Source organism: Physeter macrocephalus, chromosome 19, assembly GCF_002837175.3.
Source record: "Physeter macrocephalus isolate SW-GA chromosome 19, ASM283717v5, whole genome shotgun sequence".
NCBI classification, from domain to species: Eukaryota; Metazoa; Chordata; class Mammalia; order Artiodactyla; family Physeteridae; genus Physeter; species Physeter macrocephalus.
In genome coordinates, this window is record NC_041232.1 from 68,045,413 (window position 1) to 68,058,590 (window position 13,178).

The following is a 13,178-nucleotide window of genomic DNA, read 5'->3' on the forward strand; positions in this document are numbered from 1 at the left end:
TCTCAGTTATTGTATTGTTCATCTCTGTTTGTTTGTTCTTTAATTCTTCTAGATCTTTGTTAAACATTTCTTACATCTTCTCGATCTTTGCCTCCATTTTTTTTTCTGAGGTCCTGGATCATCTTTACTATCATTATTCTGAATTCTTTTTCTGGAAGATTGCCTATCTCCATTTCATTTAATTGCTTTTCTGGGGTTTTATCTTGTTCCTTCATTTTGTACATAGCCCTCTGCTTTTTCATCTTGTCTGTCTTTCTGTGAATGTGGTTTTTGTTCCACAGACTGCAAGATTGTAGTTCTTCTTGCTTCTGCTGTCTGCCCTCTGGTGGATGAGGCTATCTAAGAGACTTGTGGATGTTCCCTGATGGGAGGGACTGGTCGTGGGTAGAGCTGGCTGTTCCTCTGTTGGGCAGAGGTCAGTAAAACTTTAATCCACTTGTCTGCTGATGGGTGGGGCTGGGTTTCCTCTCAGTTGGTTGTTTGGCCTGAGGCGACCCAACACTGGAGCCTACCTGTGCTCTTTGGTGGGGCCAGTGGCAGACTCTGGGAGGGCTCACACTAAGGAATACTTCCCAGAACTTCTGCTGCCAGTGTCCTTGTCCTTTGGTGAGCCACAGCTGCCCCCCACCTCTGCAGGAGACCCTCCAACACTAGCAAGTAGGTCTGGTTCGGTTTCCTATGGGGTCACTGCTCCTTCCCTTGGGTCCCGATGCGCACACTACTTTGTGTGTTCCCTCCATGGGTGGAGTCTCTGTTTCCCCCAGTTCTGTCAAAGTCCTGCAGTCAAATCCCGCTAGCCTTCAAAGTCTGATTCTCTAGGAATTCCTCCTCCCATTGCCAGACCCCCAGGTTGGGAAGCCTGACATGTGGCTCAGAACCTTCACTCCACTAGGTGGACTTATGTGGTATAAGTGTATTCTAGTTTGTGAGTCACCCACCCAGCAGTTATGGGATTTGATTTTATTGTGATAACGCCCCTCCTACTGTCTCACTGCAGCTTCTCCTTTGTCTTTCTTTTCATGTGGGGTATCTTTTTTGGTGAGTTCCAATGTCTTCCTGTCAATGATTGTTCAGCTGTTAGTTGTGATTCCGGTGTTCTCGAAAGAGGGAGTGAGAGCATGTCCTTCTATTCTGCCATCTTGAACCAATCTCCCTCAAGTCTTTTGTATCCTTACTGTTTTTTTTTGTTTTGTTTTGTTTTGTTTTTTGTATATTGAGAGGATTATTCAAATCTCCAACTAAAATTGTAGATTTATCTTTTCTCCTTGAAGTTTTATCAATTTTTGCTTCATGTATTGGTATTTCAAAGATTCATTAATATTCAAGACTATTACATTTTGATTAATTGATCCCTTTATCACTTTGAAATGAACTTTATCCCTGATAAATTCTTTGCTCTGAATACCAGTTTCTTGATATCCATTATAGCTTTTTTTGGATTAATGTTAGGCTAGTGTCATTTTTTTTTTGATTGCACTGGGTCTTAGTTGTAGCAGGCAGGCTCCTTAGTTGCAGCTCACAGGCTCCTTAGTTGCGGCTCACTGGTTCCTCAGTTGCAGCACATGTGCTCCTTAGTTGCGGCCAGCAGTCTCCTTTGTTGCGACTTGCAGGCTCCATAGTTGCGTATTTGTTGTGGCATGTGAACTCTTCATTGCGGCATGCATGTGGGATCTAGTTCCCTGACCACGGGGTCCAACCCATGTCCCCTGCCTTGGAGGTGGATTCTTAATCACTACGCCACCAGGGAAGTCCCTAGGCTAGTGTCTTTTTGCATCCTAACTATTTGTGTCTTTATATATAAATTGAGGGTGTTTTTATGGTACAGAGGAGATAGTTGGGTCTTGCTTTTTCATTCAATCTGATATATCTTCCTTTTAAGTGAGGTTTCTAGACCATTTATATTTAACATGATTACTGATATGGTTTTGTTTCGATCTACCAATCTCCTATTTATTTTCTATTTTCCCCCCATGTGTTCTTTGTTCCCTTTTTTCTCTCTTCACCTTTCTTGGCATTGAGTGTTTTTAAAAGTCATTCTTTGTTTTATCTCTTTTATTAGTTTATTAACTATAACCCTTTGTTTTCCTATTTTAGTGATTGCTGTAGGATTGCTATTATACATCTCTAACTTATCACAGTCAGCCTTCAAACTATAAACTAGTAATTCATGTTTCAGGGCCTTACAACAGTATACTTCCGTTTTTCCCCACTGGCCTTGTGATATTATTACCATACACTTTACTCCTGTGTATTTTATAACCCCACAATATATTTTTTATTTTTATTTCTGCTTTATACAATCAACTTTTAAGAGGAGATTTTAAAATAATGGAAAAAGCTGTTAAACATACCCACTTTCTGGTATGCCTCCTTTCTTTGTGTATATCCATATTTCCATCTGTTACCATTTCTTTCTGCCTGTTGGATTTTCTTTAACATTTTTCTTTGTAGTACTGTTCTGTTGGGCATGAATTCTTTCAACTTTCTTATGGCTTATGTCTTTCTTGTGTTTTTAATTTTACCCTTATTATTTTTTGGCTGCACTGGGTCTTTGTTGCTGCATGCAGGCTTTTCTCTAGTTGAGGTGAGCAGGGGCTACTCTTTGTTGCGGTGCATGGGCTTCTCATTATGGCGGCTTCTCTTGTTGTGGAGCATGGGCTTTAGGCACACAGGCTCAGTAGTTGTGGCTTGCAGGCTCTAGAGTGCAGGCTCAGTAGTTGTGGTGCACGGGCTTAGTTGCTCTGCAGCATGTGGGATCTTCCCAGACTAGGGCTTGAACCTGTGTCCCCTGCTTTGGCAGGCGGATTCTTAACGACCATGCCACCAGGGAAGCCCTACACTTATTTTTTAAAGATGTTTTTACCGGGTATAGAATTCTAAGTTGACAGACATTTTTTTCTTTCTCTCTTTTTCTTCTTTAAAAATGTTGGTCTTGGGCTTCCCTGGTGGCACAGTGGTTGAGAGTCTCCCTGCCGATGCAGGGGACGCGGGTTCGTGCCCCGGTCCGGGAAGATCCCACATGCCGCGGAGGGGCTGGGCCCGTGAGCCATGGCCGCTGAGCCTGTGCATCCGGAGCCCGCGCGTCCAGAGCCTGTACTCCACAATGGGAGAGGCCACAACAGTGAGAAAAAAAAAAAAAAAAAAAAAAAAAAAAAAAAAGTTGGTCTTTTGGTTTGCGTTGTTTCCAAAATGAAGTCTACTGCTTTTTTTGTTTGTTTTTTCTCTAAATAATACATTTTTTGGGGAGGAGGGGTGCAGGGGTCTGTTTGCCTCTAAGATTTTCTCCTTATTAGGAGAATTTAAGAAACAACCAAATTTAAGAAATTTGGTTGTGATATTCCTTAGTATAGTTTTATTCATGTTTGTTGTGCTTGGGATTTGTCAAGCTTTTTGAATCTATTAATTTATAGTTTTCATCAAATTTGGAAAAATTTCAGCCATTGTGTCTTCAAATATTTTTTATGTCCCCTACTCTCTTCTTTGGGGACTTGAATAAGATGTCTTAGGCTGCTTGAAGTTGTTCTATAGCTCATTGATACTGTGTTCATTTTTTTTCAGTCTTTTTTTCTGTGTTTCCTTTTGGATAGTTTTTATTGCTCTGTCTTCAAGTTCACGAATTTTTTTCTTCCATAGTATCTAATCTTATTTCTGATCAGTGTAGTTTTTATATCAGACATTTTATTTCTCTAGATATGTGATTTGGGTTATTTTTGTATCTTCCATATCTCTAATTAATTGCTCAATTTTTCCTCTACCCTGTTCAACATATGGAATATTGATAATTGTTCTAAGATCTTTTTCTACTAATTCTGTTATCTGTGTAATTTCTGCATCTATTTCTATTGATTTGTTTTTCTCCTTATTATGAGCCATATTTTTCTATTCTTTGCATGCTTGGCAGTTTTTTAAATTGTATTGCAGACATTGTGAATTTTGCCTTGTTGAGTAATAGATGTTTCTGTTTTCCATAAATATTTATGAGTTCGGTTCTTGGCCGCTTTAATTAGTTACTTTATTAGGTACAACCAGAGCAGCATTTAGTCTAGGGGCAATGTTACCCCACTACTGAGGCAAAATCCTTTTGAGGACTCTATTATATGCCTTGTGATTTGTGAGGTTTTCTACTCTGGCTGGTTATAACATGAAATATTTCTGGTCCTATGTGGTCTTAGAGGATAGCTCCCTCTGCTGCTTTCACGGGTTCTTCCCTAAGCCTTGGATAATTTCTTCACATGCATGTACTAATCAGTATTCAGCTGGAGACTTGAGAGGTATTTTCTAGAGTTATCTCTGCAGCTCTCTCCTGTCCAGTACTTTGCCTTGTCAACTCTAGTCATACTGGTGTCTTCAGACTCCTAGTTGTGTCTCCTCAATTCACAGAGACTGCTAGATTCTCTCACTTCCCCATCCAGTACTGCACCCTGGAAACTCACTTCACAGAAGTAATCTAGGGCAATTGTTGGGCCTCATTTGCAGAGTTTTCATTTCTGCTATTTTATTTTTTAAGAGTAATTTCTAGTTCTATAAATGTTCTTTTCTATTCATGTTCTTGTTTCTTGGATACATTATGTTCTTATCGCTTCAAAGATGTTACTGATAGAACTTCCAAAGATTTCCCCTACTGCATAATTTCTCTTGAAATTGCTTTTATTTGTTTAAGAGTTTGGGACTAAAAATCTGGAAGCTCTGGTAGCTTGGTAGGACTTGTCAGCTTTAAATTCCATGAAGGATGATCGTCTGGGCCATTTTGTGGAGCACTCCTGATATCAGCATCTTTATGTCTTTCCTTTGAGGCTGGTTATGTTTCTCAAAGATGATGCTTAAATTATCCTGCTTGGATTATGATTATCTGGCTACCTGTGTTATAGGAACAAACTGGGGGAAGGGGACTAGAAGTTTCAGCATTCAATGTACATAAAGTCATTTAATTCTGTTTTTAGTACACTTGCTAGGTTGTCAACCAATGTACCTGGCATTGTCCCATTCAGAGTCCATCTGTTTTACTCTTCTCCGCAGAGTAAACCTCCAGTCTTCTGTTGGAGTTGAGAGAATCTGGGGGTATAATTCTCAACTAGTTTTTACCCACTCATCTTTAGCAAGTCATGTTAGCATCACATCACTAATGTAGCATGAGTCCTGTGGGGAAAATTAGGTTTTACCAGTTAGATACACTCCCACAATTTTTGAAAGGTGAAAGTGCAATGAAAGTTACATGGTGAAGGTGAGATGGAGTCTATCTTCCTGCCCCTTTTGGCTATTTTCTGCTGTCGAGGTTGTGCAGGCATGAGTCATCTTTGAAATAACATTCCTTAGTCTATTCTCCAGTTTTCTGGAGATAAAATTGTTATGGGGATGGTGACTAGACTCCTTATTCCAGTGCCTGGTCACCAGATCATGGATGTCAAGACCTATTTGTGGAAGTATAAGTAATGATTTCTGCCATTTGAATTACAGCTGTAATATATATTCTTGCATTTAAAGGTTCTAACATAGACTTAGAGGTAGTTGCTCTCCTGGTAGGTTGCCTCCATAGTATTCTGGGAGACATTCCTCAGGGCCTAGAACCTGCCCTTCCCACTCTTCCAACAATGTTCTAGGTGCCTAATTAGCTGTATTAAATCCATCCCTTTCTGCTTAAAATACCTAGATTGTTTCTGTTCTGTACTGTTCCTAGAATGGTATGAAGTTCTATTTCCTTTTCTTAAAAATCATCTTGAACTTTTTCTTATACTCTGTATTAAACCCAGTTTATTAGTCTTGTCTTTATTTTATTTTAAACATAGTCATTTTTATTCTGTATTAGGCAATACAAATGTTTGAATTCTTTGGTGGAAGACTTTAATTCTTTGTCTTATTATTTCTCCTGACAATTTTACTCATGCTGGCCTTTTCTCTCATGTATTCTGTGATTTTGGAGTATGGGCTCATGTTTGCTGGGCTTTATCTATGGGACTCCTGTAAGGTTTGGATATGGATGTGTCCCTCCAGAAGATATTTGCACTTGCTTCTGCCAGCACTTTGGGCAATCACAAGCTTGGATCATTTTAATTTCTCATGTTGAAAATTAAACCCTAGATCTGGGCTCACTGTAGGCATGGATTCTGAGGGGATATTCCTCGCCCCTCCCCCCTGCTCCATTCATTCATCGTTTATTTTGTGGTTGGATTATTTTTATTAGTTCACCGTTTTACTGAGAAGATAGTCCTGTGAGGTTCCTGAGCAGCCTTATCCCATTACCTGTCTTGTATGGCCCAAGGTTTTGTCTTCTGTCTGCAAACTTAGATTTAATTATTTGTTTTCTTATTTACCACATTTGTTTTGTCACTTGTAAATAAATTATTGAATTGTGGACATTGGAACACAGAGGAAAATTCTCACCATTCCTTGTTCTTGCTGGCCGGCAGCAACAACAACAAAATAGGAAAACTGGCCTCTGCCTCACTCACAGCTCTCACAAGACTTCATACAATGGGTGTAGCCTAATTTTCCACCAGAAGACTAAATACAAGCAACCTCTAGGATGTGTGTTTTTTGTCTTGTTTTGTTTTTTGTTTTGTTTCCCAACCTCTCCAACTAGAAGCAAGGTAGAATGGAGGTAAGCCAATGCACAGAATCTGTCAAATATATGTGTGTATGTGTGTGTATGTGATTTATCTAAATCACATATGTATGTGTATGTGGATGGACATATATTGAGAGAGAAAAATTTGAGATGCTGATAAAATGTTTCATCTTTAGACTTGGACTTATTCTAGTTCAGTGTCATCAAATTTTTTGATGTAATGTCATAGCAGTGAAAAGAATGGGGAGGCACGTACTCCCAATATCTGGATATTTGACTAGGGATTCACCAGAATTCAGCTCTAGCCTTGGTATGGTATTCAGCCAAATTGAGTTATTTGGCTTTTGGGTGGCTGAATAATCAAGTATTTCAGCATCATTTGTGGCCTCACCGAAATTGTGCGTGAAATTATCATGTGATTATGTAGTGTACCATCATATCTAATCAGTGTTAATCCACTGAGCATTTGTTATCACACTTATATTTATTATGATCATCTGAGTATTCACTTTCAAATATAGGTAAGCTTTCTAGATGTAACCAAGTTCCATTAGTCAAAGTATACATTTGTAATTATTATTGCAAAGTAAAATGTTGCAGTAATCAATAATTATGAAAGCTATTAATTTTATATTGAAAACAATGAACAATTTTCAGTTATTGAGTAGGGAAAGAGATTGTCAGTTAATATGAATGTTGAGAGAGTACAAATACTTGATAACTTTATGATGAACACATATCCTTCTTGAGTCAACAAAAAAATGTGTGGTTGTTTTGTGGCATTATTTTGTTAATAGATAACTACTACAAAAGTTAATACATAACAGTGGGGAGCTGTTCAACAAAACCCTGAAAATATGGTATTGGCTTCAGTAGGTAGTTGAGAAAACTGTTAGCAGAAGTTGAAATAATGATGAGGAAACTGCTTTATTAAAAAGCTTTTATGAAACATTTGATAAAACAGCTGCCTATGGTACCTTGGAAAACAGAAAATACACCTAATTAACTTTTGGGTTTGGGCAAGTTTATCTCCAGGCAAAATGTAGAAACCGCCACCTGGTGGCTTTTAGCTACATGGAGTATACTACGTACAAGAAAGAGTTGAACTTTAAAAAAAAAAAAAAAGATGGTTAGGTTGCAAGCAGAAGTTAAAGGTAACACAGAGAGCCAGAACTGCTAAATTGGAAAACTTGTCATCTTATCTCCAGCCACCCCAGTTAGCAAAGTCTCAAAGTGAGATGTGAGCATGTGTCAAACATCAAATCAAGACTGTGACTATCAGATATTTGATAAGACTTCTGAGAGAGTTAAGGTGGTGCTGAGATCTTCTGAAGTGGACAAAAGCCTAAGGGTGTGGTTGCACAGAAGTCAGATCCAAAATTAGCAATAGGAAAATCTAGAGAAGTATATGTTGATACCAGTTATAGGGGTGTGGCTTTTGAATATGTAATGGACCATAACCAGACAGTTACAGAAAGCTCAAAAGTTTTATTTAAAGAGGGTACTACTGGCAAAAACACCAACTGCCTGGACTAAAAGAGGGGTCAAGCTATACAGAGGTCTCTGGGCTCTTGACTTTCTGGGTAGGAAGCATCCTGAGAAAGTTATTCAGCTGCTAACAAGGATCATTTCTTCACAAAGAATAAAGGAGCGTGATGGGAAAAGAAGGGCATCTGATAGTGTGACAAAAAGCTGGAGAACAGTGAGTCAGGGAGCAGCTCCCAGAGAGCAGGGTTGGGTCTAATCAGGGAGCATTTCCCTGTCGTCAGAATGGCAGGCCCAGTGGGATATCAGAATTGTTATGAACCAGTGACTCTATGCTTCCCATTCTTCCTCCTTTCCAGTGGGACTATTCACTGTGGTTATCCTGTTCTTTATTATTGTATATTGGCTGCATGTGTGTTGAGGCAGAGGGCTAGGAAACTTGTTTTTATTTCATAGGTCTTTGAACCAAGAGAAGCTGCATCTGGACCTGATATATATCACAAAGTTCTAGACTTGAAGTCTGATACTGTGATTGTATGAGACCTCTGGGGGTCTTGGGAATGAGTGAGTATATCACGCCTGTGGAAGGAATGTGATTATGACCAGAGGGTGAACTGTCATAGATCAGCTGCATTAATGGTCTCACTTCTTCACCTCTTGTATTCATACTCCTTTACCATGGGACTTTAGTTTCACTAAAAAGGCAGATTCTATTTCTTTGCTTATATAGGATTACGAGTTTGGCGGAGTGACTTGCTTTGCCAATGGGATGTTAGACTTGAAAAAGCACTTGGTTTTTTTCCACCTCCAGGCGAGGCTGCTGGAGGATGGAGACTCGAAGCAGAGCTAAGTCACTCCAGTTGCTCCAGCCCAGGCCATCCTTTCTTGGATGACCCACAGCCGTTTGCCAGACTTAGGATAAATAAAGTTAATTGTATGCCTCTGAGGTTTTATGGTTGTCTATTAAACATCATTATTGTGGCAACTGATAGTTATACAATAATTTACAACAGTATACATAAGTCATCTTAATTTATGAAAAAGATAAAGTATGTGAGGAAAGTGTTACTGAAAAACAACTTATTTTGTTCAACCAATTAAATCCCCAAACAACCTTCAACTGGAGGATAAAATTTAAAGCAACTTATTAAAATGATTATTGTAGATTGCCATTTTGCTAAAGGAATTTTAAGGTTTGCCAAAGCTATGAATCCTAAATCGAAGTTCATTTTGAAACTCATAGAACTGAAGAAACTTTTCCCAGATTTTATGTCCAAAGGAGTTAGTAATATCATTATGTGTGCCACTTGAACCCGTGTATTGAAGGGGTACAATATAGTGACTGTAGGTATAGTCTAGAAGCTGACAATACTGAGAAATTATTTTTCCCTGCACACTATTGTCAAACTTGAAAATGTAGACTTCTAAAAATTTTAAACAAAATTATAATACATATCTTTTGATAAAACTTCAGATTTATCCTTATGTCCCAGTTCATTCTATGATGGTGAGAATAGGAGCTGGCCTTGATTTGGACAAATACTGATTTTAATACTGACCTACTATTTGACCAAAAGGTATATTTAATTCAATGTACTTCTATTTTTACATAGTTTAAAATTATAAATTTATTCTATTGTTGTTAGATATCTTAAGACATGAAAAGACATTTAGGATGAAGCTCATTCTCGTTGACAGTGGATGCAATTTTACGTTTCAAATAGTCTTGACAATTTTTCTAACTTCTTATGAGATCTAACTACATATATTGTTATTGTTGTTTACTTTGTAATGTTGCAAAGATCTCACATTAATGAAATGTCAGCTGTGCTATATTCTCGTTTTTGCTTTATTTGCCTTTTCAATCCTTAGTTTCTTTATAGAAATCTTTTAAATTAACTTCTCCGTTTTCCAAGAATTCTTTTTCATTAAAACTGTATCAATTTAACTGTAACCCTAGAAAACCCACTTTGTCAAAATATACTGAAAGCCAACAATCACTTTCAAAACTTCCACATTGTGGAACTTATTCTTACTCCTCAGAATGTCTTTTATAATATATCTCAGGACCCTTTCATAACTGGTGAAGTGTGAAAGTGTAGGCAAGGTACACAGCATATATTAGTAATTGATTTTTTGAAAAAAAATGAACATAAGTTGTAATATTTTATTTCTGCACCCCAGTAGAACTTCCCTTTTGCTTTTTCTACTACAGATGCTAGAATACCTTCAGATGCCAGGCCTGGCCGTGTGTTCCACTCTTGGCTAATGAGATGTGAACATCTTGGATTGAACGTGGAGGTTTCCAAAAAGCCTACGTACCAGGATGAAATCAGCTAAAATGTCTTTTAGCTTTTACCCTTCTTTGTCCTGCCTGGAACCCTGGGACAGTGCCACTGAGACAGAAAGACAGAAGCTACAATTGAAGCAGAATTGAGTGACGTAAAGAGCCTCCCCGGTACCAATTATTATTATCTCTGTACTGCACACTCCCAGACTTCCTGTGTGAGAGCAATACACCTCTCAACATTTATGTTCTCTGAAAGTCCTCTTTTTTTGCAGCCAAATATTTTCTTAACTGATATAATCATGTTGCACGGTTCTGGTTCATTAATGTTATATGTCCAACATCACAGTTAGATAAGATCCAAGATTTGAAGATGTACAGGGAATAAGCATTTCATTTGATTAAATATAAACATTTTGTTTTGGTAATTCCAGTAATGTCTGAATATCTGAAATTATTAGGAGAGTTGCATGATTAGAAAGATTATTTAAAATATTTAAATAAAAATCTAAGTTTAGAATTAAGTTATTTTTATTTTTCATATTATTTGGATGACAGCATTACCTTCAAACTTTTGCGTTATATGGGATTTTCGTTATTACAGATGACGCCTTCCTTAATACTTCTTCACAGGGTCTTCCCTAGGGCATACATTTTTAATTTTGATGAAGATTAATTTGCTATTTTTACTTATATAGATCATACTTTTGGTATCCGGTGTACGAATTCTGCCTAGTTGTAGGTTCTGAAGATTTTCCTCCTAGAAGTTTTGTAGTTTAATGTTTTACATTTAAGCCCATGTTCCATGTTGAGTTAATTTTTGTACAAAGTGCAGGATTAGGCCTTTGGATGTCAGTTACTCCAACACCATTTGCTGAAAGGCTGTCCTTCCTCCAATGAATTGCTTTTGTACCGCTGTCAACCATCAAATGTGATCTAATATACTCCTGAGAATAGTATATGACATTTGACATTTTCACCACTTTTTACCCATCCTGATGTTCTTCTTTCCTTTCCAAAGGACTCTGGATCCTATTGAACCTTCCATCTCAGCAGGCAGTCTCCCAGTTGACGTGTAATGCGAGGACTGGTGGGTATGTACATTCAGCTCCCCACTAGGCCCTGCTATCACCACCCTGGTGAAAGTAAAGCACTGACCGACCCTCATTGCAGATGTGAGGGGGCAGCTCAGCTCCCCTTCCTGGCAAAAATGGGCACTGATTTGCATAGATTTGTTGCCTCCAAGTGCAAATATAAGCTCAGCTCCCCACTGGGCCCCGATGACACCAGCGAGGGGAAGGGGAAGTGGCGTGCTGACTGACCCCATGCCCATGCAAGCTAGGAGCAGAGGCCCAGATTCCCACTGAGCCCTGCTGACACCAGTGAGGGTATGTTAGTTTCCTATAGCTATCGTAACAAATTACCACAAATTTGGTGGCTTAAAGGAACAGAAATTTATTCTCACAGTTCTGGAGGCCAGAAGTCTAAAATTAAAGTGTCGGCAGGGCCACACTTGCTCTGAAGGCTCTAGGGGAGAATCTTTCTTTGCCTCTTTCAGCTTCTGGCTGCTCTAGGTGTTGCCTGGCTTATGGCTGCACAACCCCAATCTCTGCCTCTGTCTTCACATGGCCTCCTCCTCTCCACATGTCTCTCCTTTGTGCGTCTCTTATGAGGACACTTGTGACTAGACTTAGAGCCTGATAATCCAGGATGATCTCATTCTGAGGTCCTTAACTTAATTACATCTGCCGAGATCCTTTTTCCAAATACGGTCACATTCAAGGTTCCAGGGATTTGACAAGGATGTACCTTTTGGGGGTCACCATTCAACACACTATAGAGGGGAAAACACTGATGCTGGGTGGGGATGGAGGCTCACATCGTGCTGGGCCTTGGTGACACCAAGGATCAGGGAAGCTGACTGGTGACTAGCTCTTCCTTGACCTAGCTGGTTAAATCTTGCTGCTGCCAGGTGCGGGTGGAAGCTCACTTTGCCACTGAGTCCCACTACCACCACCCCAGCAGGGATATCAAAGCACCATACCTGCCTCTGCCGGATGGCAGGTGGAAGATGAGCTCCCTGCTCAACCTTGCCGACACCACAGGCTGGGGGTGTTCAGGCACCACCGCCTGCTTCTGCAGCGCAGAGATGAGGTGGGGTGGAAGATTCGCTCTGCTTTGCCCACACGGTGGGGTAGGTGCAGTTTTTAGGTTGATGTTTGGCTGGTGTTCTGCGGGGCCACTCTTTTGTTTGTGGACACTCCTATGGAGAGGAGAAGCAGGCGTTTTCCTAAAGCCTCCCCCCTCTTTTTTCTTCTTTCCTGTCAGCACTTCCAGGTTGGAGGCTTCTGCAGCGCCCTGTCTGGAATATACAGATGGCAATAAGGAAACCCTGAGAACTCACTGCTAAGACATTCCTCAAGTCCCCAGGTCCTTGGCCAGTTTGCCTTCTTCTTGCCACCTATGCTGGAGTCTTCCTATGCTTTTATGTTGTGGTAAGCGCAGGTCTTCTAGTTTTACAAGGAAGGACTTGGGAGGAACGGGCTACGACATTCCGGCCAGACCAAAAATTGATTCACGATTTAGCTGCAGATTCCAGAAATCAGTTGTCAAACATTCTAGTGGAACTCTTTTCAATTTTTATGTTCATGTTTCCTACAGTTATCAATTTAAGCAGTAAGTGAAAGAAAAACAATTTAAAATATATTTTAATCTTTAATTAATGCTGACCTCTGACTGTATATGCTTTCTTATCGATATTTTCTTGCAGGGCATTTTCCAGGGAAAAAAAGCAAAAGATAAAAGTGCATTAAGAACACTTGTTGTTTAACATTATTCTTATAT

General features: G+C 39.4%; 1 protein-coding gene across 13 annotated transcripts in view; it reads left to right on the forward strand.

The window, feature by feature from the left end:
- POLI (DNA polymerase iota) overlaps window positions 1-13,178 on the forward strand; it is a 61,501-nt gene that overhangs the window by 33,798 nt on the left and 14,525 nt on the right. For 12 of the 13 annotated variants that reach the window (XM_028480686.2, XM_028480687.2, XM_028480676.2 and 9 more), the window contains 4 exons: window positions 8,504-8,611; window positions 10,263-10,505; window positions 11,356-11,428; window positions 12,663-12,829. In XM_028480686.2, the coding sequence (XP_028336487.1) occupies window positions 8,504-8,587 (84 nt within the window). In that variant the 3' untranslated portion in view covers window positions 8,588-8,611; window positions 10,263-10,505; window positions 11,356-11,428; window positions 12,663-12,829. Of the gene's footprint in view, window positions 1-8,503; window positions 8,612-10,262; window positions 10,506-11,355; window positions 11,429-12,306; window positions 12,830-13,178 lie in introns of all 13 variants that reach the window. The other variant, XM_055080681.1, reaches the window with a different exon arrangement.